At 37.6% G+C, this 24,947-nt stretch overlaps 1 protein-coding gene across 21 annotated transcripts in view; it reads right to left on the reverse strand.

The window, feature by feature from the left end:
* Positions 1 to 24,947, reverse strand: part of LOC120511946 (aminopeptidase O (putative)) — a 211,283-nt gene that overhangs the window by 171,907 nt on the left and 14,429 nt on the right. For 8 of the 21 annotated variants that reach the window (XR_005629876.1, XR_005629874.1, XR_005629877.1 and 5 more), the window contains exons 2-4: positions 23,272 to 23,402; positions 8,890 to 8,944; positions 6,304 to 7,236 (exon numbers count right to left, since the gene is read on the reverse strand). Coding sequence is in view for 11 of the 21 variants with exons in the window: in XM_039729646.1 (XP_039585580.1) it covers positions 6,304 to 7,091 (788 nt within the window). In the remaining 10 variants the exon portion in view is untranslated. Of the gene's footprint in view, positions 1 to 6,303; positions 7,237 to 8,889; positions 8,945 to 15,259; positions 15,439 to 15,619; positions 16,025 to 23,271; positions 23,403 to 24,947 lie in introns of those variants that run through there. The other 13 variants (XM_039729647.1, XM_039729648.1, XM_039729650.1 and 10 more) reach the window with 13 other exon arrangements.

The raw sequence follows: 24,947 nt of genomic DNA on the forward strand, positions 1-24,947 counted from the left end.
TTTCCTTTCAAATTATTCCTTCTCTAAAGCCAGCTTCAAACTATACAAAGAGAAAGAACTTGGAAATACTGAAAGTCACAGATTAAATATATTCTGAAGATATTTTTGCTCTCTTGTCATTGCTATCTGTGCTACTGGCACATCCAGAGCTGTCTTAGCACTTTTAAATTATTGTGGCTTAACTAATGCAGGCCAGTTGATCTTCCAGCAAAACAGAGATGAAAGCTGCAGTTTAAGTAGGCCTTATTGTTAATGCACACAGGCAGGAAAAGAAAACAGTCTAACTTCCCCCATCATGTACCAGAGTAAATAGAGTAGGACCTAGACATTGAGTGAAGTCCAGGTAACTGCAGTGGAGAGAAAGCCAAGTGGTTATTTCTTAAACACTAAAACATAATGTACAGCTACATGTAATAGACCACTAATCTGCATGGATTTTTAATTTACTTAGTTAAAATTAAACTCCTAAAACTGAATCTGTAACCCATCTGATATACATAGAATAATTGGCTTTCCTCCCATAAAAACAAAGAGTGCATGGCAGTGAGTTCGCAGGAAACAAGAACCTGTTTTTTCACCTTCCAGGAAGACCTGCTTCCCCCTAGTAATGTTAGTCAAGAGCTACTGGGATTATTATTTACCCTAAAACACATAAGTGATGGGAAGGCATGGAGAGGAAAAAGGAAAGGTGGAATTAATGACTGCTGCTACACACATTTTCCTAATGATTTGCCATGGACTGTGAAGGCTGTTTTGCCAGGTGCCATTGGTGCAATCCACTCTTAGGAGCAGTATAGGTGATCTTCATATTCTGTACAGGGAAATGACACAATGACAGAGAAAACTGGCTAGCAGAACAGTGCTAAACTAAATCTTATAATGCTGTGTCAAATACAATATAAACATTACAAAGAATAGATGCTACCAAGAACATTTATGTCACCTGCTCTCAGAGAGCACCTTTACCTACAGACCATAAGGTATTTTACAGATAATGTCAACACAATTTTGCAGATGGGGAAAATGAAACTCAGTGAACAGATATGCTAAGTGCTAGCACTCAAGCTGCTCCTACAGGCTTAGTTCCAAGCCTCCTAGTCCAGTGGCTTTTTTTCCCCTGAGACATTTTAATGCTAAAATATACACACAGAGGAAGGTCACAAGTCTCTACCATAAAAGCCCAAGTAGAAAGTGAGTTAGATAAGTGGAGAAAGACTGGTCAGGTACATAATCTGTTGTTCAGAAGTAGGACTTCTTTCCACTCCTCCCCCATTTTAATACAATTTTTACCAGGCATATTTATTAACTTCATTATTTTCCTAAATATACCCAATTATGTCAGTCTGCTAAAAAAGCAGTAATGAAATAGACAAGTTCTAAATTTTTAAAGCAAACTATAAGAAGAACAATTATGTAAGCCTTTAATTAGATATTTGTTGTACTTCTTTTACAGTGGTAATTTCTTTTTAAAGCATTGGTAATTGTGCAATGTTACTTTAGGATATCCACTGCAGCTGACAACTGTCTTTGTTGGGGTCAGGCAGTACAATTTCAGCACATAAGAGGACCAGAAAGATAATTCTTATTCTGGTATCAATCAGTTTCTTCATTTGACCCAGGGAAAAAAACCAGCCAATCTAAGCACATGACAGAGTAGCAAAGAAAAATAATTAGGTTTAGACTGCGTTTGTCAATTGATACACGTATTTGACCTTTTTTAATAATTTATCTCTACCTCTCCTAGCAAGAAACTTCTCAGTTCCTTTCCTCTTTCTACTACCTTTCCTCTTTCTATCCCTTCCACCCCAGTTAACTTTTCATCACCTTGTAATACTCAAATCATCTACTTATGTAATATTTTTGCCAACCATAACCTTTGCCATGATAGGTTTCAAGTATTAAGGAAATTTCATGCAGCAAAAGGTAAGCAGAAAACTCAGAATGTTTATTGAGTTATTTGTAACACTGGAAGAACAAGCATCCACAAAACAATCACAAAACACAGGAGTGACATTTCTGGTCACTCCTCTGGACAACTTTATGACAAGTAAACAAAAAATAAAAATAAACAAAAAAATTAGGCAAACCCTGAGTACAAAACGAGTGGATTTGATATTCCTGGAAATGTAGAAGGCAAGAAACAAATATTTGTAAAAAAATTTAAATTATGTCCTCTGAATCAGTTGTCCTAACTAAAAAGAAGACCATGAGAAAAATGGGTAAATACTCCCAAGCAAACAGGCATCCAGACTACTGGAGAATTCAAGTACTAGTTGTGGTAATGTCTGGTTTTGTCCCAAGAGGAGACCAAAGACTGTCTGTTGTTCAGTAATCTCTCTGATGAAGATTTGATTAGTGCAATTGTAACTCATCAGTAGGCCACATATCTTTACAACTCAACAAAATCAGTTCAAACCAGCTCTTGGGAGATCTCCCTCTCCCACGTAAGCTTACCCACTATAATAATGAATTAACACAATCTTCAAGTTAATAACAAATGTTCAGTTCATAATCTGTTCTCTAAACAGAAACCTGCAGACCTTGAGATGCCTGCCATAAAACACTTGAAACATATTCTAAGGCTCACCCATGTCAACCTGCTTTGCCTAATGTCTGAGGTTTTGTCAAGGAAAATGCCCAGCTCAAAAACTCTACCCCTTTCTGATATTTGAAAAATCACATTCCCTATTTCCGCAATGCGAAATTATGTTCCTTTCTCTAGATTACATTGTTGAAGCAGCAGGACTTTCTGGCATTGAAATCACGAGAACTTTTTACTCTGCCCTATCAAGTGCAAGGTTCCAGTGACTGTCATCAGATTCCACTAAACCAGGTATTCTTGTTTATGTTTTACTGTTGAAAAAGACACCAGTCAGTAATACCCATGTTTCTCACTGCCTTCCTTTAAGTTAGGACAACTAATTCAGAGGATACAATTTGTATTTTATACAAATAATGGCTTGCTGCCTTCCACATTTCAGGTATATCAAATCCATTTACTTTGTACTCAGGGTTTGCCTAATTTTTATTTGGTTTGGATTTTTTTTTTGGTTTTTTTTTTTTTTTTGGTTTTTTGGGGTTTTTTTGGGGGTTTTTTTTTTTTTTTTTTGTTTGGGGTTTGCAGCAGGACTTTCTGGCATTGAAATCACGAGAACTTTTTACTCTGCCCTATCAAGTGCAAGGTTCCAGTGACTGTCATCAGATTCCACTAAACCAGGTATTCTTGTTTATGTTTTACTGTTGAAAAAGACACCAGTCAGTAATACCCATGTTTCTCACTGCCTTCCTTTAAGTTAGGACAACTAATTCAGAGGATACAATTTGTATTTTATACAAATATTGGCTTGCTGCCTTCCACATTTCAGGTATATCAAATCCATTTACTTTGTACTCAGGGTTTGCCTAATTTTTATTTGGTTTTGGTTTGGATTTTTTTTTTGGGGGGGGTTTTTTTGGTGGTTTTTTGTTTGTTTGTTTGTATGGGGTTTTTTGTTTGTTTGTGCTTTTTGGGGGGTTTTTTGTTATTTATTTTTCTTTGTTTTATTTTTCATTTTATTAATATAATTTGTCAGTCTTTAGAAGTCATTGCATATCACATGAATAATCCAACAAACTTCAAAATACTTAATTAATTTGTCAAATATTTATATTCCCATGTTCCCACTACTGGGAATAAAATTAAACAAAATAACAGTAGAGATTCCCCACAATTGAGGAGAGCCTCTTAGGATGTGATCCGTGGCCTACCACGGTTCTGGACTATCTTACTCTTATCAAACCTTGCCTATGAAGAAAACCAAATTCTTTATTCCCTTTCTACATTTCCAGCTTCCAAGAGCACAGAACAATGCTAACTCATACCACTGAAAAACCAAACATCTATTTTCATGACATATTTTATAATTTGTAGAAAATAACTCTACCTTCCAAACTAACCTCATCAGTATTTTCCAAACACATCTTATTCCTTTCTATTCTCTTCCCCCCTCTACTTACTTTTAATTAGATTAGTTCCCTAACATGCCTTATGACCCAGCTGTACATACACCTGTGTCATCACACCAGTGATGGAAGGAACCAGCATCCAAGTTTAGAGAGGTCGAAAGTGTCCCTTTCATCAAGTGTATTTTGGTAGGCATCCTGGTCATATCTTTATACTTTCCCTCCTTCCCTCCTTCCATTAGCACAAGTCAGCTCTGTCATTGCCTTTTTTGTTTGGCCCAAAAAACTTGGACAGGGAAGTGCTGAAATTCCATGTGTTCAGTTCCTCTACTATAAACAGAAGTGTGTCCTGCTGTGATAACATGTTTGTACTTACGTATCTGATCTTGCCTAAACTCATCCCACAAAGCTTTGTTTCAGCTGGGGCTTTTTTGTACATCATTCTTTAAAACAAATAAAATGGAGCTCTTGATAAAATTGTGTATAGGCTAGATTTCAAAACATTGTACTAGTGTTAAATCACAGGAAACATTGGAAGTGGTTACACAATGTGTGCACTTTGTTATTTACTTTTCTCAGGGTTGGAACCACAGTATAGACTCCTTTGGCAAACAATTTGACATCTGAAAAAAAAAACAGCACTGGATGCATAATTTGGAACAATCTGAAGAATCCTCCTATGGCAATATGAGATTTACCACTATGTTTATGGGCTCATCACATATAGAATTTGATTTTAAAAAGATACCAAGAAATATTCTAATGACTATGCTATGAAAACTTATTTTCTGACAGGCATTAGGTTTTGGAATACCCTACACAGGCCTGATAATAAATCAGATTGTACTACTTTATAACATCAAACTCCTGGATCCATGTCAAGCCTGCTTTTTCTGCTCCATTACTGATCCATAAAATTCCATCCATTAGTGTACAACTGCCATGAAATGTCACTAAAGTAAAAACAGTGCTTTGCAGTGAAAGGCTTATAAAGAGTCAAAACTGTTCATGATTTAGATACTTAAAAGAAACTTTTAAATGCTCAAACCACAGAGAGGTCCTATAGAGTCCTATACCAGCTGAGTGTTGCTAACATTAGTTATTTGGGCAGGTGGACATAGACATGTGATCATGGGCAATTGCTCTACCTTCACATGAAGTCAAAATTCAGAATTTTCAGATATAAGGGTAGTATATCAAGTTACATTTCCTAAATTCATACCAAAAATAACTCCTCAAGGAGTGAGGAAAGGAAGGGAAAGAAATAATGAACATGACTGAGACATTTCGGGACTTGATGGTGCTTACAGATTAGTAGCAGAATTCCCTAACCACCACATATGCAATCAAAAGGCCTCATTTTCCTCACCAACACAGATGCTAGTGAAAAGACTTATTTTATATGAATATAACTGAAATAAAAGGTGACCATTTATCTCTTGACTGGGAAAGAAAAGCAATATTTAATCAGGTCACATTTGTTCCTTATCTTCCAACTTTGTTCCTGCTTTTTAGACATCAGAAAGAAATAACAGCCATTAAAATCCACCTTTCAACATTCCAATAAAACAATTACAGTTGTAAAAGTCAAGAGTGCATTGTAGTTTCCCTTCTATAAAAGGCTTATATTGAAGATTTCAGTACAATACCATGTCCTTTTCGCTAACGCTAAATATAATGCCAATTCTTCTTTCAGTTTGCAGTTCATTTGCCATCATCAATGTTCTTAACATTATAGGTGAAGAAGATTTTGAAAGCTGATTATGAGAGACTAAACAGGAAAAGACTGTATTTCTAAGTCGATTACAATATTGATAAAAGACTAATTGTGAAGTAATTCTATTAAATGTTATGTATATTGAACTTTATGCTGTGTATGCCAGGAAGCAAAAAGAGCACAAAGTCACCTGTCATGCAGACCGTTTCTTTCCCTATATGACAAATAAAGGACTAATTGTGAAATAATTCTATTAAATGTATATTGAACTTTATGCTGTGTATGCCAGGAAGCAAAAAGAGCACAAAGTAACCTGTCATTCATACCTTTTCTTTCCCTAAATGACAATTCCCCATTCCCTGCACATTCTTATTGAAATACACACGAGTTATTTACTCCCACTCAAAAAGAGCAAACACAATCACTAAGATAGGCCTGTGATCTTCAAGTCTATTAGGGTTTCACGAGCAGAGAGATTGTCTGTTCTTCTACAGGACAGCAAATGGAATCAAACCAAGGATGAAATGAAAACTGTGGAACAGTGTACTCATCATCTTCATAGTTGCTCAGCAATTTTATGATTCTCCATTTTTGCACCTATTTAAGTTTACTGCATACAAAGCTTTCAGCAAACAGTTACATACCTGCCACTCTGATCTGTAGTCCATGTAACAGATCTTCCCTCTGGCTTGGTTTTGTACCATATTCTTATTGCATGAGGAAAGTCCGCTGGAGTCTGAATTCCTGATTTCCGTATCTCCAAGCTCCAGGTGCCAGTACTAAACAGAAGCTCCCCACAGCCAGGTGCCTGGCTACAGTGAGTAAAATAGTATAGCTGTTCCTTCCAGCGATCTGCAGGTAAAGTCACAAGTTCATGTACAATCCGAATCCTGAGATTTTCCAGCTCCTTTGAAACACCAGTTAGCTTGGCAGACCTTGTAAATTTTTCAATGCCTGACACAGCAGCAACATCTACCTCTTCAACCTTTAGCACAGATAAATCACAGCAATCCAATACCAGCAGAAAATCCTTGTTTCCACGATCCTCTATGTCACAGCAGTCCTTTGAACTAGAAATCCCAGAAGCCTGTTCATTGTTGCTATGGTTACTATTTTCATCAGAAGTAGCTTCCTCTTTACCACTGACAGCAAAATCATTACATTTCATTTTAACATTTAACATAGGAACGTGGCAGGGTTCAGATGCCCTCATTTTACAGGTTTCATCAAACTGTGACTGGCAGCATTCTTTGCCAGCACTGCTGGTTTTCCTGTACTGGCTCCCAGTCTCAAAGAACAAAACTATGCTGCCTTCAATAACTTTACTTTTAAAATCCACATCCAAGTCCAATACATAGTGCTTTACAAGCATGTAGCTAGTGTTTGCCATTAAAGGCAAATCATCCTTCATGGGGTCTAGCTGTGTCTCCATGTTCACCTATTGGGCAACAGTTTCACACAGCCTTGGACAATTCTGACATATGATGACTCCAGGAGAATATTCAGTCTCCAAGTGCTAAAAATAATTTTGAGTAATATTAAAATATTGAAATTGTAGTTTATCCACTTCTTGAACTCTAAAAAGAAAAAAAAAAAGAAAATAATCTCACAACCATTTCTGAAATGCACCGATGCTAAATCTATTTAAAGTCCAGCTGACTTTATTACAGTAGTACTGCTAAATGGTGATTGTATCTCCACACAGTGGCATCAGGCTAGAATGGCATCTGCTTGCTTCAGGATTTGTTGTCAAGGTCCAGTGGCTGTATTTTTCAGATAAGGACTCAAATACTTTCATTTGAATTGTTCTTTCAGAGAAGAACTCAAATGAAAGTATTTCTAGACAGCTTCTGTAAATCAATAGAAACAACCAAAAGTATCAAAAGATAGTGATATATTTCTGCTGTGATTTTAAATAACAAGTCTAAATCACCTCATAGATCTTAAATGTTTAGAGTAATAAATTCCTATATACAATGCTTGTCCACATTACAACCACTCTCATATCAGCACTTACAAGAAAATGAGCCAATTTACAAGGACTGCATTCCAAGTATTACTCTGAGATTGCTCATGAAGTGCTTTAAAATCTTATATACCTGAGGTATACAATTACATTTTTGTAGCTGCAAGTTTACAACACTCAGAATAGTGCCTTACAGAATACAAAGTCTTTTCACTGGACATAATATGTAAATACCTATTAAGGCACAAAAATACTAAAATGCACCAACATTTGTTGCAGCATAGGCAGAAGTTCATAATAAAGTTGAACTGACATGGATTCTCTGTTTTGCTATAACCATTGAGTGAAAGTCATGCACTTTTAGCCCACTTAAGTCCTTTCTATTTGCTTTCTAGATGAGGAATAGATATCAGAGGATGAAATACAGACAGTTCTCTCCCTGGCATTTCAGTGACACTCATTATTGTAGGCAGCCAGGCCTGCTTCTAAGTGCCTTAAGAGAACAGATACTCCATTGTGACATGCACAATCCATTTCACAGTTTTACACCTCATCATAGACTTCACTATCCAAAGCCAACTTTTATATAGCTCTGAAAGTGAGCACAGAGGAGAATCAGACTCCCCAAACCCTTGCTGTATCTGTTTTTGTAGTAATCCACGGCATGCTATCAAGCTACTATCATTACGTGAAAGGCTCAGGGCAAGAAAATGTCCATATATTTCCCTCAACTAGTTTCAAACAAAGCACAAAAATATAACATGTATCTCCCTACCTCAGTGGCTTTCTAGCTGTCAGAAACAGCTCTTTCAGGGCTGTCTTTGACAGCAAGCTGAGAAAAACTTTCCTTTGAATTTTTAACAATCTTTCAGTACTTCTGCAAACATACCGAGGCAACAAGCTTGCATCAGAAGGTTCTTTCAATGAAATAGTTCAGTAAATTCAGGCAACGTGAGCAATGTATCTATGATGTCTGTGTGTAATGCTGTAGACTGAACCTGACATTACCTTGATTTTTTTCTGACTACCAAAACCTCTTGACTGCTAGCAGGTCAAGTAATAGAGTAAAGAAACAGAGTGACTTGGTAGGGAAAAAAACAACACTTAACTAACACTCAAATTCTGTTTTGCACAAACATATTTTTAGTTTGAAAATATTTGTAATAGAATATTGACATATTTTATGAAACGTAAGTACTATCCTATGAATACAATTGTAGGGAGGAGAGGCCAGCCTTGGAATAAGGCAATTAGGGAAGATTACCTGCTATACTCCAGGTCCTGACTGGTTGTGTACAGCAGATGTAGGCAGCCTCTCCCTAGAGCGGCATGGAGAAAAGACAAGCAAAAAAATCTAAGCTGTCTTGTAAATACAACTATCCTCCATGCATTCCAAGGCATTACACGGAGCTAATTTTCTAAAAATATAAAAATATATTGGTTTTTGTATTCTGTAGAGATGATTTTTTTTGTTACTGAACTGAAACACTAAATGAAAAAATGAAGAATAAGAACAGATATATACAATGTTAAGTACAAGAATACCAAAATATACTCCCAGGAAACAGCATTCTCTGTCATTGTCATGAACAGCACTGCTAATTTTATGACATTCAAATACATGGATAAATGCTTGCGTCCCAGACAAAATGGGTATCTACTTCTTCTTTGGTCTCTGGTTGGCTTATCAAATATTGGACCTCAAGCACCTTGGGAAATTACCAGTTTTATTCAAGAAGAAAATACAGGAATGAACTGTTTATTTGGATGCTGAAATAGACAGTGGGCACTAAAATAGACGGCCTTTTATTAGGAAGGAAAAAGTAACAGATCAGGGCACTGAATGACCACGCACACAACCAATGAAATAACACAGGAATCATATTAAAGCAAACCTGAAATAAAGACAAGTGAAAAAAAATGCAAGCAAAAAAAAAAAGGTAAAGCAAGAATGCACTTCTGTAGCAATGAAATAACGCAGGAATCATATTAAAGCAAACCTGAAATAAAGACAAGTGAAAAAAAATGCAAGCAAAAAAAAAGGTAAAGCAAGAATGCACTTCAGCAAAAGAGAAGGACAAAAATTACAACAAAATGTAATATCAGAGCTAAAAGGTAATGAACTTTCTCACAAATTTTTTAGAAGGACCATTCTCAGAGCACGTAACTGAACAGGACAAAATTATTTACATGTACATATTTTGTTACATTTGTTTGAAGTCTAGGCGTGTGTATATTTGCTTTCAATCAGTAATGCTAGTTCAATGATGTTGTAAAACAACACACAGATCCTTTGTTTGAAATTTAGCATCTACGTATAAACTGTCCCTCATTGGTCTGACATGACTAAACCACGGAGATAATATACAGAGAAAGTGTGTGTGCACTCATAAAATAAAAAGGTTGTAATGACTAGGGACTGGTGAGGAGGAAAAAGGTAGCTGTGCAACCTTATCAATTATGTAAACCCCATTCTCTTCTTTGTATAGACTGTGATGTCTTTTCATAAATACATGATAATTTGGGGGGTTTAACTGAACAGCCTGTAAATAATGATTTTATTTACCATTTGATTCCAACTGCATTTGAATAAATATTAACTTCATGGTGTCTTTTCTTCAAACATGTCTTCCCAAAAATTGTAAATAAATCATAGTATTATTATCCCTCCAACATGATTACTACTGCTGGTAGTAAAATACTGGTGGTACTGCTGGTACTAAAATACAGCCTATCAAAATCCTAGGCAGAATCAACAGGAGCTGCAACGCAATACAAATCTTCAAGTCAAACCTAGGCAAACAAATGAAGGATTCTTTCCTACAAAGGAAGAATAATTATTTCCTACATTTTTTTTGACAATACAGACTGAGATGGAGTGCAAAAAACTTAACTCCCAAACTGTGCACAATCACATAACTAATTCAGTCTAGCATTTGTCATTCATTCTGTATTTTTTTCATTTTTCCTTCATAGGTTATGAGAAAAAATGCTAATCATGGAGTTGATATATTACAGGAAACATGTTACCTCACCTTCTGAAGCAAAACCCTTGCTGTACACCTTGTAAGCTCTCTGTACATATTTGAGCTTTGTGTATGCAAACAGTACATCTTTTACTACTGTTTCATAAATATGCTGTTCTGAGAAATATTCTTTGAATTTGGTACGATAAGTCGTTCACTATCTTACACATATATCAAGATATTGGCTTCACAGAAAAGACACATTTTTAGACATCTTTTTTTTCAAATACATCTCTTAATTGACATTGTCTTCTGTAATATTTTTTGCTATAATATACCCATAATATGAGTATCTCATTTTCATCTCTGTGCAATTAATGCATTTCACCTCCTTTGAGGTTCAGCTAGTGAACCTCAAAGGAGGTTCACTCACTGAACTCCAGGCATGGAAAAAAAGAAATTAGAAACTGTAATGCTGCTACAAAGTCCTGGTGCTCATGTCATAAACAGTGTTTCATGTCATATTTCTTTCACACAAAGAGATGTAAAATATTACTAGTATATTTCAAAGATAGACCTTAAATTCAATGGATCTTCCTTATTAAATGTACTTTTTAAATACATTTTCTAAGTAATAAAATTACAAGAAAAACTGATTATTTGGTTTTATGTTTTAATATTTTAGAAGACAGATGTTCACAAAAGAATAAGCAATAACAGCAGATGGTGGCCAACATTAGTAAAGTCAATCTTGATCAGCAGCACATAATAGAATTGCATAAAAGACACGAAGAATAGGCAACAGGAGAGATATGACCCTTTGGGGAATTATATTTGTATAACATTGTTTTCCACTCAATACAAAAAGCATCAGCCTGAATTAGAGACACAGGTCTCTGAAAGCAAATATGAGGGAAAAAAAAGTTTCCAGGCAACATAAAACACAGTTGCAAAGTAGACAAGACTAAGCTTCCTAAAAATGTCTAGGTGTGGGGAGGGAAGTTTATTTTTGATTGGCAATATACTGTAACTCATAGTCTCAGGATTTAAAGTGAAAAGCAAAAAGGAAATAAAGAGGGAAGAACTTCAAAATATAATTCTGTCCAGTGAAAGTTGAGGAAAAAATAATAACCCAGGGACAGCTGAATACACATTTCAATTGGTGAACCAATTGAAAGAGAAGGGGAGGAGGAGAACTACTATACAAAGGAGTTCTGAATTAGACACAGGTCTCTGAAAGCAAATATGAGAAAAAAAAAGTTTCCAGGCAACATAAAACACAGTTGCAAAGTAGACAAGACTAAGCTTCCTAAAAATGTCTAGGGGTGGGGAGGGAAGTTTATTTTTGATTGGCAATATACTGTAACTCATAGTCTCAGGATTTAAAGTGAAAAGCAAAAAGGAAATAAAGAGGGAAGAACTTCAAAATATAATTCTGTCCAGTGAAAGTTGAGGAAAAAATAATAACCCAGGGACAGCTGAATACACATTTCAATTGGTGAACCAATTGAAAGAGAAGGGGAGGAGGAGAACTACTATACAAAGGAGTCTAGTTGAACTTGTAATCAGCACATTAAAAACTAGAGTAATCAATTATGATATCTGATATTAATATTTCATTAATCCAAGAAGCTCTTATTTTAAATGCTGATAGCTAACTACTCCAGTCTAACTCCACTCTAACAGTAATAATCCGATAAGAAAATTAGAAAAGCCTCTGAACTTGCTGAAACGTCCATCAGAGGCACTACTAGGTGGAAGAAAGTGAAAGGCTTGCTTACAAACCTAAAAAAAACCCCAAACCTTGAAAAACAGAAGATGCATGGTCATTAGAGATGACTTCATTTTATAGTGTCAGGAGCTAGAAACACACTGTCAAGAATGAATTCACTATACTGAATTATCTACTCCCTTTCCAAGCATATGACTAATTTCACTGCACTCCTGCTACACCAGCTAGCGAGGGATTATCTTACACGTGACACTGTCATGGCTTACACAACTGTGAAAGGCAAGCAGAAAGCACAGCCGCCGAAAACAGTCCTGCATTTTGTCATGAAGGCATACACCAAACATGAAGCATACACAAAATACGTCTTGTTTCAGAGCACAACTGCACCTGTCATTTTTCATGCATTTCCAAAATCTGAGAAAGCAAAAATGAATGAAAAGATAGTAGTATAGTAGAGGATCAAGTCTCCAATGAATCCAAGCAGTTACATATCTGTAGCTGATATCTATCAAGCCCTGGAAAACTCCCAAGTTGGAGTTGTTGCAAATATTTGAATACATAAACCGGTTAATGCCTTACAAACCATACCACTATTATTTACTGTGCAAAGTCAGAGTCACACAAAGTAACACACAAATGCTGACACAAGTATCAGGCATCAATCCCTAAGACAGTGCCCATTTCCATCTCAGCTTTTCTGTTTTTCACACCTCACCCAAACTCATTCCCAGAAATAACAGTCCATTTAAGGAACTCCATAGAAATTTATGCAAATTTAATTTTCTAGCAAACTAAGGATGGTCAGAAGAACCCTACCAATTTATGCTAATCCTGTTTGAAGATCCTGCCAAAATCATCTGCTTTGATCAACAGTCAGCAGAGATAGCTATGTCCATGCACAGCCACTTGAGCACACAGCCTGCCACATGCACCTGAGCTGGTAATGGAAGCTAATATCCTGATCCACAAACAAGAATCTCCAAAGCACAGAGAACTTGATTGTGTTATGCACTCACAGTATTCTTCAAAAGGTGTAGAAGAATTTCAGTGAGACAGACTTTCCCTACATGCCACTGGCCAATATTCAGACACAGCACCAGCTTTTTATTCAAGCAAAATAAAGCCATGTTTGGACTCTCTTCACCTTCAGCCAAGCATGATTTTCTTCATCTGTACAAAAAAGCCAATTCAATTGCTTTCAACAAGCAGGTGTTAGAATTAAGGCTGTAATGCCCTCTACTTAACATTTAAAGAAACTTAAAAATGAGAAAGAAGTGCCTTTTGGATAAACATTCTCTTAAATAATCAGAAGAGGTTTGTAACTAATGCCCTTTAAACTGCTTTGAAGGCAGCTTCTTCCAAATCCAGGTTTATACATTTTCCACACAATATAAGACACTAAGATCTTACTAAGAACTCAGTTTTGACCACTAGCATCAACAATGATTTTACTCTTTAAATACAAACGAATATGTATACATTATTTTTGGTTGGTAATTACAAACTCTTGTTCCCCACACACATATAAGACAAATACCTAAGAGATCCTAAGCCTTTTTAGAGGCAAGAATGGGTTCTATAGATGAAAGTAAGGCTTAAACAAACTAACAGAAACACTATGTTAAACTACTATAAAACAATCCACAGAAGAGAGCTTACAGACCTCACTCTGCATCACAAGAAAAACATTCTGTAATGAGGCTTTGATGTGAAAATTAATTCAATCACTGATATCCCTTGATAAAACAATTGGTACCATTCCAGAAATCTCCTTTTAAGTCTGAGAACTATAGGAATAACGAGTATAATGGAAGACATTCTTTACCAGCTACAGCAGCAAGTTAGCAGCAAGGGAAATTTATTTCTATGAGCTGAAATGACAAGCTAAGAAAGAAAACTCCATCTTCCAGCTTAAATAAGATGAGAAATTTTTAAAAAGTCCTCTTCTGCCCCCAAAATACTAATTCCCAAAGAAAAACACTCAAGACTGAAAAAGAAGCATAACTTACAACTGTAGAGGAGCTAGGAAGAGTATCCTGATATTACCTTTAACCCATCTTTACTTCACTGACAATTATTTGTATTATAATAATGACCAAATACTTAAAGAGAGACCAAATATGTGTTTTACAATTTTCAACCTCCAATTTTACCATTACTTTATTAAGAAAAACCCACCCCCCCAAAAAAACAAAAAAACCCACCCCAAAACAAAAACAAAACCAAAAAAACACACACAAAAAAAGAAAACCAAAAACAACAAAAAACAAACAAACAAAAAAAAACCACAAAAACAAACAAACAAAAAAAACCCCAAAAATAAAAACAAACCAAAATTAAATAACAAAATAACAACAACCCCAATAAACAAAACAAACCCCATGACCAACACTTGTGTAAGGACAGAATTTTCCAGTTTTTATTTTACAAAATGATTTCAAGGTGGACATGGGCCTGGGTAATTTGCTATACCTAACCCAGCTTGAGCAAGGACTAGATAATCTTCAGTGGTCCCTCCAAGCGAGTGATTCTATAGAGACACAGAACAGCATTAAAGAGGAACTACCTTGGATTTCATTTCCACTCAAAATACAAAAGGAAAGGTTGTGTGTGACTGACATTCAGGACATGGAGCATGCATGTCTGACGATATTCATACACAGGAATCACCCAAATAAAATCTGTGCTGGAACAGAATGACTGTTTTCAACTTAAGGCAGCTGTAGTTAATGAATAATACTATAAAGTCAAAGAACAAAATCTTTAAGGCTGGAATCAGAAAAAGTCTTTCCAATGTTGACACTGGCAAGCCATCTCAGCCATTTAGCTAGATCTCTGCAACCTAACCATTATCCTGAGTAAAGGACCTAACATACAACTAAGCTGAGATCCTCAGATGAATTACAGGCCACCACTCATTAACATAGGGTACCTACATATTTCCACTGTAAAGAGGACAACGAGTGGAAGAGATTTGAGAGGGTCGGACACATCCACGTTTAAAGTTCTTTCAGCAGCCTACAAGAAGGCCATCGACCCAAGCTGCTTGGAAAAGGACAGCAGCACACTCCCGCACTGCGCCCCCTCCGCTGCTCTCTGGGCGCAGCCATTTAGCCTGTCAGGAAAGGCAGGGACGGTAAATTTTGTCACTTCCAGCAGCGCCCCCCTCGCCCGAGGCGTGGCGGAGCGGCGGGAAGCGCTGCGGGACGGGGATGCCGGCCCGGCCGGCCGAGCGCGGCGGGACCCGGCCGCAAGCACGGGGCCGGGGGGGCGACGGACAAGGAAGGAACACTTACAGCGGCGGCCACTGCCCCGCCTGCGCGCCGGCTCCCGGGGCGTGTGCGGGGACACACAGGGACACGCCGTCCCCCGCCCAGGCACCCGAGCTGCTGCTGCCGTCGCTGCCGCCGCCCACCCGCGCCCGGCGCCGCGCCGCCCTCAGCTCCCCNGCCGGCCCGGAGCGGCAGGCGGGCGTGTGTGACAAGGGTGCCGTCCGCAGAGCTGGCCTGCCTCCCCAGCTGCAGGCTGATTTGGTGCATATGAGACGTTGCCCATCAGCCGGCAGCGCCCGTGTGGCCAGAAGGGCCGAGGGTATCCGGCGGTGCGCGGGAAGGAGTGTAGAAGGTTGCGGGAGGTGGTGCTGGCCGTCCACTCGGCCCTCGTGAGGCCGCGTCTGGAGTGCTGTGTCTCGTTCTGGGCTCCTCACGAAAAGAGAGACAAGGAGCAACAGGAAGAGGTCATAAACAAAAGCAACAGTGGCCGTAAACATTAAAAAATTCACTTCAACATAAGGAAGAATTTATTTTAAATTGAAGGTGAACACTGGAACAGGTTGTGCTGGAGACGGAGGGTTTCCCTCTCTGGAAATACTCAAAACCCACATGGATGTGGGTTCCTATGTAACCTGCTGTAAGTGACCCTACCTGAGAGAGTGGTTGGATTGGATCATTTCCAGAGGTCCCTTCCAACCCTATTTTGTGATTCTCTGAATTTCCCCCTCCCTTGGTGTGGGGGAAGAGGGGGAGGGCAGGAATTGTACTGGTGCAGGCGCTGGTGGTGATGTTCAGTGTCGGGATTGCCCAGCCATTTTCACCAGCCCTGGTGGGCACATTGAAATACCCACGTGGAGACACACGCGTTTTGTGTCTCCAAACAAAACGTGCAGCGTTTTGTTTGCACGCTGAGGTGGGGCCATGGGACTGATCTGCAGGCAGCCAAAATCCCAGTAGCCTCTGCTTAGAGCATAAATAAAAGCATTTATTTTTACATCATGTGTGTGATTAGACACTTAATTCAGTCATTTAGATTGGCAATGGATGATTAAGCTCTTGAGGCAGTTAATCACTGGTTAGCTGATTCCGTATGACAGGGTGGTTGGGTGCAGGTTCCAAGGGTGCACCGCAGTGGGAAATTGTTCTGTTACTCCTGCTAGTAAAATGAAGAGACATTAAACATTTCCAGTCATTTTGAGGGCTGAAACAGCCCCATGAACATTTAATTACTTATGCAATATGGAAAAACCACTGACAGCAAAAATTGGAAGTCTCTCCCAGAACTTCCAGTTGCATTTTCTAGGGCATTTTCAAGGGTGGCGGGAAATTTGGATTCAGATCCTTGCTAACCAGCAGAAATAGCAAACAAATTTCTCTCCCATCAAGCAATTGCTGTTATCCTTGAATTACAGGGACTTCCTGTCCCCACTGGACAAATGATGCTAGGCAGGGAATTTGTGAATGTGCTTTGAAAATCATCCCGAGGAGAAGGATTTGGCTTAGTTTTGTGAAAATGTTGTCAGATGAAAAATTGTTTGCACCAGGTGAGCTAATACAATGCTTACTCTTCAAAAACCACTGGCCTGTGGAACCACATAATGCTTATTCTGTAGGAACAACAACTGGAAAGCAGCCAGCTCTGCTGTGCCAAATTTTACTACCACGTAGTCAGGTATGGCTTTGGGGTTGCTGACCACCAGGGAGCCCAGAAGAGACCCCCAGGACAGAAGAACACATGCAGAGAGGGGAAAGAACATATGTCAGTGATTTCAGGGAAATCATTATCAATGTATGTTTATTCCCAGAAAACCAAAGAATATGTGTGTAAAGAATAGTATACAAACAGGAACTTTTTCTGTACTCAGCATGCATGATTTCTGGAGAAGATATGCCTTTGTGCATCTGGCTGGATAAAGAATGCCTGCTTCTTAATGCTACACTTGTGTTAAGGAGTTCTTTTTCCTAGTTTTTGGTAGCAAATGCCTGTTAGCAGAAAATGTAGGAGCACAAATACTGGACTCTGGAGCCTGTATGACATTTGGATACCTACTTGCCCTTGTGAATTGCAAACTTATTTAGAGCAGGTCTGATGGAAATGGTTTTTAAAGCATCCAAACCTGCCAGAAATCTCAATCTTTCCTAAGTCATTGGAACATACTGACACTGGCAGGAACATAATAGAAAATATCTCTGACACAGCCAGATCCAGTAGAGGGTCTTCTGTTTCAGGATTGCATCTGCACTACCCGTACTCCAGAAAGACTTTCTGACTAGGTCTATGTGCAGTAACCAAGGGAAGGCCGAGTCTAACATCAATATGCCACTTTGGTTAGGTGTCCTGAATCCAGATAAAACCACTATTGTGATAGTTCATTTTGAGAAGATATGTAGATACATATATATAGATCTGTAGATATAAACAATGAAACTACACATTACTTTGCAAATACTAGAAACAAAATCTATTGTTTTTCTGACCAGGAAAACCATAGGCTTAAGCAAATGCTGCACTGCAGCAACCTTTGAGGGTTTTTTTTTGTTGTTTTCACTGCACAATATGGTTCAAGTTTCCTACTGAGGTAATAGTGATGTACAGAGCTCTTTAATTTAACTGCACTTTGTTAAAGATCTGTGGATTGCCATAATTGTTGACTATTCTCACTTTTACTTGCAAACATGACAGCTTTTCCAGGGACTGAGAGAACGCACCATTATAACCTAAAGAAAATAAACCGGAATGTCATCATGAGGATAAACCAACCTGTTTCTTGCTCTGTATTTACCTGAAATCTGCTTATTTCTTGAAAGAGCTGTTCTTTGACAAATACCATCTATCCATATCCATACAGCATGGCACATTATCAATGTCCTTCCCATTTACAATAAATCACTGTGGATTGCTCTTGTCAAATGAACAATGGATAGACTGATATTTATGAATATTGGAGGCTTGTTTTATTTGACATTAAACATAAGCCAAGTAGTTATCTGCTTGTGATTCATTAATGAATTTTATTTGTTACTAAAAAGAACAGCTTAGTGTAAAAATATTACTGTAGTTACTAATATTACTGTGAAACTAAAGATTACCTAAAGGGGTATGTTATAACAGCTTATTCAGGCAATATTTCAAGACTATTTATATTTAACACCTTTAACAATCGTACTTCAGACAAGTCCTAAAACTAAAAAATACTGAAAGTAATTGCTGAATACTTTAAAAAAGAATTAATCACTAGTATTTTGGTGCCAAAATACTTGTGCCTGACAGCAGTGGCAGTTATTTGGAGCAGTTGCTGTATGTAAGGAGTACTTGAAACATTGAGAGGAGAACAAAACTCAGTCTAACAAGTGGTGTCTAGACTGCTCACAATTAATAAACTCCATTTACAAGCCATCTTTTAATTGATTACAAGATGCCAATGACAAAGAAAAGACATGAAGATTGTATTCTGGAGTGACTAATATTGCCATTAACTAGCATCGTTGATAATACTAGTTACTATGCCCATTATCTTGTAATTACTGTGATCTTATAACTAGTATTTGCTCCATCCCGTGAAGTCAAAGCAGATTAGAGCTTGTGTATATCTTTTTCAATTACATTAGGCCATTGTGCTCTTCAGGAATAGTATGAGCCCATGTTAAAAATGGACTTCTTCTTTAGAGCCACAAAGAGAACTAGTATGTGTGACTATGGCATTTTGTTGGCATAGCAAACTGTGCTGTTAAAGATCAGTCGAAGACTGTATTTGACAATTGACATTAAAGATGCATTTGAGGAAGAGTGTGCAAAATTCTGGTAATAGTTTGAAACTTGATGCTGGCTGCTTTCAAACCTTTTTGAACATATGGGTTGCCTTACACTGTTACACTGTTAATTATTGTTTGTGGTAATAGGGCCTAAAACCCAGTTAAACTAAAAGCCCTACCAACACAGAGGAAGAGGCATCGTGTGTTTCAGAGAGTTATCATGTAAAGAAACAACAGACACACTTAATATCCAGGGAAAGGGTTTAACAAAGAGGCAGCAGGAATGGTGTGGTGGCAGCAAGGATCTCCCACGCATCTTCACAGTAGTAACAGTGGTATTTAAGTAAGAGCTGTTATAAATGTATATAAACTTTATGAAGGAAATAAAAGGGTGAGTAAGAAAGCATAACAGATAAGGTGGTATAAAAACAGGTATGCATGAAACATCTTTAAAAAAAAAAAAAAGAGGAGAGAAAAGAAAAATTAATTCGGATGCTGAGTTTTATCTTAGCTGGACATACAGCGTCTGAACACTTGAGTTTCCAGAGGTATCTCTCACATGAAGTTACCTTTTTGGAAGCAAATATACAGATAAAAATGGATTCCTGATCTTAGGATCAAATTTTATTTGGATTCAGAAAATACTTGTGCCTGACAGCAGTGGCAGTTATTTGGAGCAGTTGCTGTATGTAAGGAGTACTTGAAACATTGAGAGGAGAACAAAACTCAGTCTAACAAGTGGTGTCTAGACTGCTCACAATTAATAAACTCCATTTACAAGCCATCTTTTAATTGATTACAAGATGCCAATGACAAAGAAAAGACATGAAGATTGTATTCTGGAGTGACTAATATTGCCATTAACTAGCATCGTTGATAATACTAATTACTATGCCCATTATCTTGTAATTACTGTGATCTTATAACTAGTATTTGCTCCATCCCGTGAAGTCAAAGCAGATTAGAGCTTGTGTATATCTTTTTCAATTACATTAGGCCATTGTGCTCTTCAGGAATAGTATGAGCCCATGTTAAAAATGGACTTCTTCTTTAGAGCCACAAAGAGAACTAGTACGTGTGACTACTATGGCACTTTGTTGGCATAGCAAACTGTGCTGTTAAAGATCAGTCGAAGACTGTATTTGACAATTGACATTAAAGATGCATTTGAGGAAGAGTGTGCAAAATTCTGGTAATAGTTTGAAACTTGATGCTGGCTGCTTTCAAACCTTTTTGAACATATGGGTTGCCTTACACTGTTACACTGTTAATTATTGTTTGTGATAATAGGGCCTAAAACCCAGTTAAACTAAAAGCCCTACCAACACAGAGGAAGAGGCATCGTGTGTTTCAGAGAGTTATCATGTAAAGAAACAACAGACACACTTAATATCCAGGGAAAGGGTTTAACAAAGAGGCAGCAGGAATGGTGTGGTGGCAGCAAGGATCTCCCACGCATCTTCACAGTAGTAACAGTGGTATTTAAGTAAGAGCTGTTATAAATGTATATAAACTTTATGAAGGAAATAAAAGGGTGAGTAAGAAAGCATAACAGATAAGGTGGTATAAAAACAGGTATGCATGAAACATCTTTAAAAAAAAAAAAAAGAGGAGAGAAAAGAAAAATTAATTCGGATGCTGAGTTTTATCTTAGCTGGACATACAGCGTCTGAACACTTGAGTTTCCAGAGGTATCTCTCACATGAAGTTACCTTTTTGGAAGCAAATATACAGATAAAAATGGATTCCTGATCTTAGGATCAAATTTTATTTGGATTCAGTGACTACTGCTCATCACTTTTAAGTATCAAGTAGTGTTAAAGCTGATAAGTATAATTTTTTTCTGTGGCTTGATTATTGAATTGAATTGATTATTGGATTTAACTTATGTTTTCCTAAAATAATTTTTTTTCCAGTCTGTTATTTCAGCTGCAGTGATTCTTACCCTGCTGTGCAGATAAATGCCCCACATAATAGTTGTATTAATTTGGCCTCATGCTTTGATGCAAGTTTGGCCAGATCAGATCTTAATATAGTTTTAAATGTGGAGGTCCAGTGGCCAGGCCAGGTCACCAAGCCAGCCGTAGCTGGGGTCAGCCCAAGGTGGCAGAAAGCAATACCCTGAATTGTGGGACACAGTTTCAATTTTGTGAGGGTTAAAGTTTGTTCCTATGGGATCATGGGAGTTACTATGTTAACATGGGTTACATCACCATTGTGATTGGTTAGAATGTTGCTAGAATGTTCCATAATAGTGTGTATAGGTTGGGATTGCCCCTTGTTGGAGGTCCTAGTGTTCAGCTGTATTTTGAGTGCTCCTGCTACTGCGGCAAAATAAAGGACCCTTGGATTTTCCTGTCACCCACTTTTTCTTCTGTGTTGACCCCTCACAATCGCTGTCTGTCCTCGTGGGCATGGACAGAGCGATGTGACATTTAAATATTAGAGAAGGAGACTGAAAAGTCTTGCCTTCAGAAAACTGTTCTCAACAAGCACAAGAACATTATTTGCTGCCCTTGAGACTGTGGGTTTCATTATGCTTAATGGAGAATTGTGAATCATCCCGGCTGGTAAACCAAGGGGAAGTTGAATGGACTGAATCATCGTTAAAAACTCCTTTTCACTCTCTGATCTCCAAATGTAATGTAAACAAAGAACTTAAGTAAACTTATGTATAATTTAATAGTGACTTGCCACTAGCAAAATGAAAGAAAAGGCCAGGAATACAAAAAATGCTACAGGGTAAAACTAAATATAAGCAAATGAGTGACTAGATAATATTTTATAACATGACAGATAGGCTGTAAAGCTTCTGACACATAAGTAGAGGAAAACAGCTGCAGGGAATACAGGGAATGGCCTGTGGTACTGTAACCCATCCAACCCCATATATGTCAGAAAGAAATATGATTGCATCCCTTAAGAATACAGGTTGCTCAGTGCCAAAATAAGTTTCCCTTGTTGTCTGGAGATGTCTTAACCTTGCAGAGTGTATCCTCCCTTTTCTGAGCAAGAAGATGTAGAAAAGTGTTAAGGTCTAGTTTCTTGAACCAGCCACTGTCAGGGTTTGGGGCCACTGAGGTGAAAAGTTGTCCGAGATGCAGCTGCTGGCCCCTCAGCTCTGCTGGCATCCTCCACCTTCCCGCCAACCATGCCCCTGCATATCAGCAGTTCTGTCCATCACATCCGTAATAAGCTATAGGAATGCATTCAAATCTTTGGCTGCAGACTGTGTAGTTTTTTCAGAAAATTCCAAGTAAATATGATAGAGGGCTCAGATCTGCAGTTGTATGACATTCAGCTTCCTACATAATTTGATTCAAAATCTACAAGAAAGCTTATGCAGGGGTGCATGGTGAAGACATGAGGTGGAGAGCTCGACAGAAAGATTGATGTAAAACTCTCTGTCTCTTTCAGGCCAGTAAGCACTGCCTCAATATTTAAGTAGCATACACACTGGCCTGAGAAGGTACTGGTCTGAAACTGAATATAAAGTGACTTAGCATAGAAGTGTGGCAAAGTTGTCTCCTCCTTTCTTAATTACCTTCTGGTTACTGAATCTGGGAACAAAGATCTCAGAACGGGACTGAGAATACAATAATTAAAGTAATTCCATTAAGAATTAATTTGCTAAAAAACAACGTAATTATTTCTTTCCACTTTCTTCAGCATGTTCACCACATTTCCTACCCTAGGAACTGAGCTGTGACCAAGTTGTTATTTACTCTCTATAGCTGAGATTCTTACTCCATGGCAAGGAAGAGAGTACATGTAGTGAAGACAGAATTTTAAAAGTTTTGAGATATCAGGGTGATGGGTGACATATAAATATGCTGTGCCAGCTTTAGTGAGGGAAATACATACATGTTTTTTGTCAAATAAAGCTGTTGTCATTTAGAACTCAAAGTGGCATTTTGGATCACCTGTGAAAACTTTTCTTGGCTCTTGGGAGTCTGTGTTTGGGGAGGTTGATGCGTTGGATCTTCGGCACACCTTGTGCCTGTTCTGGATAATCAGTCCATCATCTCAGCACCAGGATGTTAAGGAAAAATCTCTGAAACACCAAATTTTAAAGAAAAAAATTCAGCATTTCTTTCACAGGACTCAGATAAGGTTTTGTCCTAATTTGATATTGCCTAGTAAATTGTGCCTAGTAAATTGTTGACTTGCATATGAGGAAGATTTAACATTTTATATGAGTATTTGGCATGACACAGGCCAAAGAAATGCAAACCAAAACATTATATTGTGTGAAAGAGAATGATCTGCAAAACAATAAACAATTTTTGAAAAGGTGTTCAGATTATGTACTAATCTCAGTTTTCACAAGAGCAGTATTATGATACTTTTTCCAAAAAGTGTACAGTACAGCTTCCAGAAGAAGACATACTGCTCAACACATCATTCCATAATATATGCATTATAGATTTAACCATAAATGACTTAACTGTTTCTAACTCTTACTACTAGCAGCTATAAATTTTGAAAGGTAACTTTTGTCAATTTGGCAATGTATTAGAGGTTTTACTCATGAGTTAGACTCATGTGATGATGTGTTCATTATCTACCAAGAAATAAGTCACACAAAACACACTTGTTTAAAATGTCATAACATATACATAATAACTAACTAACTAATGAACAAACTAAACAACTAACTAAATGAATAAATAAATCAATCAACCACACATACATACATATATAGCATGTAATTTGTAAATGTTGCAAGTTTGGAAACATTTTTCTGAAGCTACTCTAAAATTATAAGAACATCAGTTAAGAGGAACTGTTGAAATCTTAAATGATTCACCATCTGCAGTGATAATGTGAAATGTTTTAATATTTGAAAGAAAGGAAATTACAGTATCCATAATATACATAACTTCAGGAATAGTATTAAGGCTAATTCAAGTCATTCAGGCTTTGCTAATAAAATTTAAACAATTGTCTAGGAATGTGCTGGTTTGGGCTGCTTAAACCATGGCACTGATTTATCAAATTCTTTATGAATCATCATTTTACCTTTGAAAAAATAAGAGTAACTGGAATTACCACTGTCTTGCTCATTATTTGCCTAATTTACAAGCCTTGTGCTTCTTTGATACAAAGTTTCTGTGGTTAAATTTGATAAAGCAGACAAAAGATCTGAATCTGTGTCCCAAAACTACTCTGCAAGTCACAGTCTCTCTGGCGTTCCCGGCTGAGAAGAGATTGTCAATAACATGTAAATATAGGATAGTAATAATTTTAGAACTGAAAATTTTTGCAGGGAAAACATGACCATAATGACCATCTCCGAAACCTGTAGGTTAACAGTGAATGTGTTCTGTGTGTTGTCTTGTATACTCTCCAGGAAAAGTATATGTTTGCCTGCAATACCATACAGTAATGGTTGCAGAGATATCTGAAAAAAAAAACTGTTTTATTTATGAGGATCAGAAATAAAAAGTTCTAGTACTATCCTAAGACTATTATGTTGGACGCATGGGTGAAAAGCATGACTGGGTGATCTGCATGCTTATGGTGATGAACCCTTACAATAAGGGCTCAAGCTTTCAACAGTCTTACCGAAAGGAAGAAGACTGGAAAGTGGGTGTCA

Source organism: Passer montanus, unplaced genomic scaffold (genome assembly GCF_014805655.1).
Source record: "Passer montanus isolate IOZ18808 unplaced genomic scaffold, ASM1480565v1 scaffold7, whole genome shotgun sequence".
Taxonomy (NCBI): domain Eukaryota; kingdom Metazoa; phylum Chordata; class Aves; order Passeriformes; family Passeridae; genus Passer; species Passer montanus.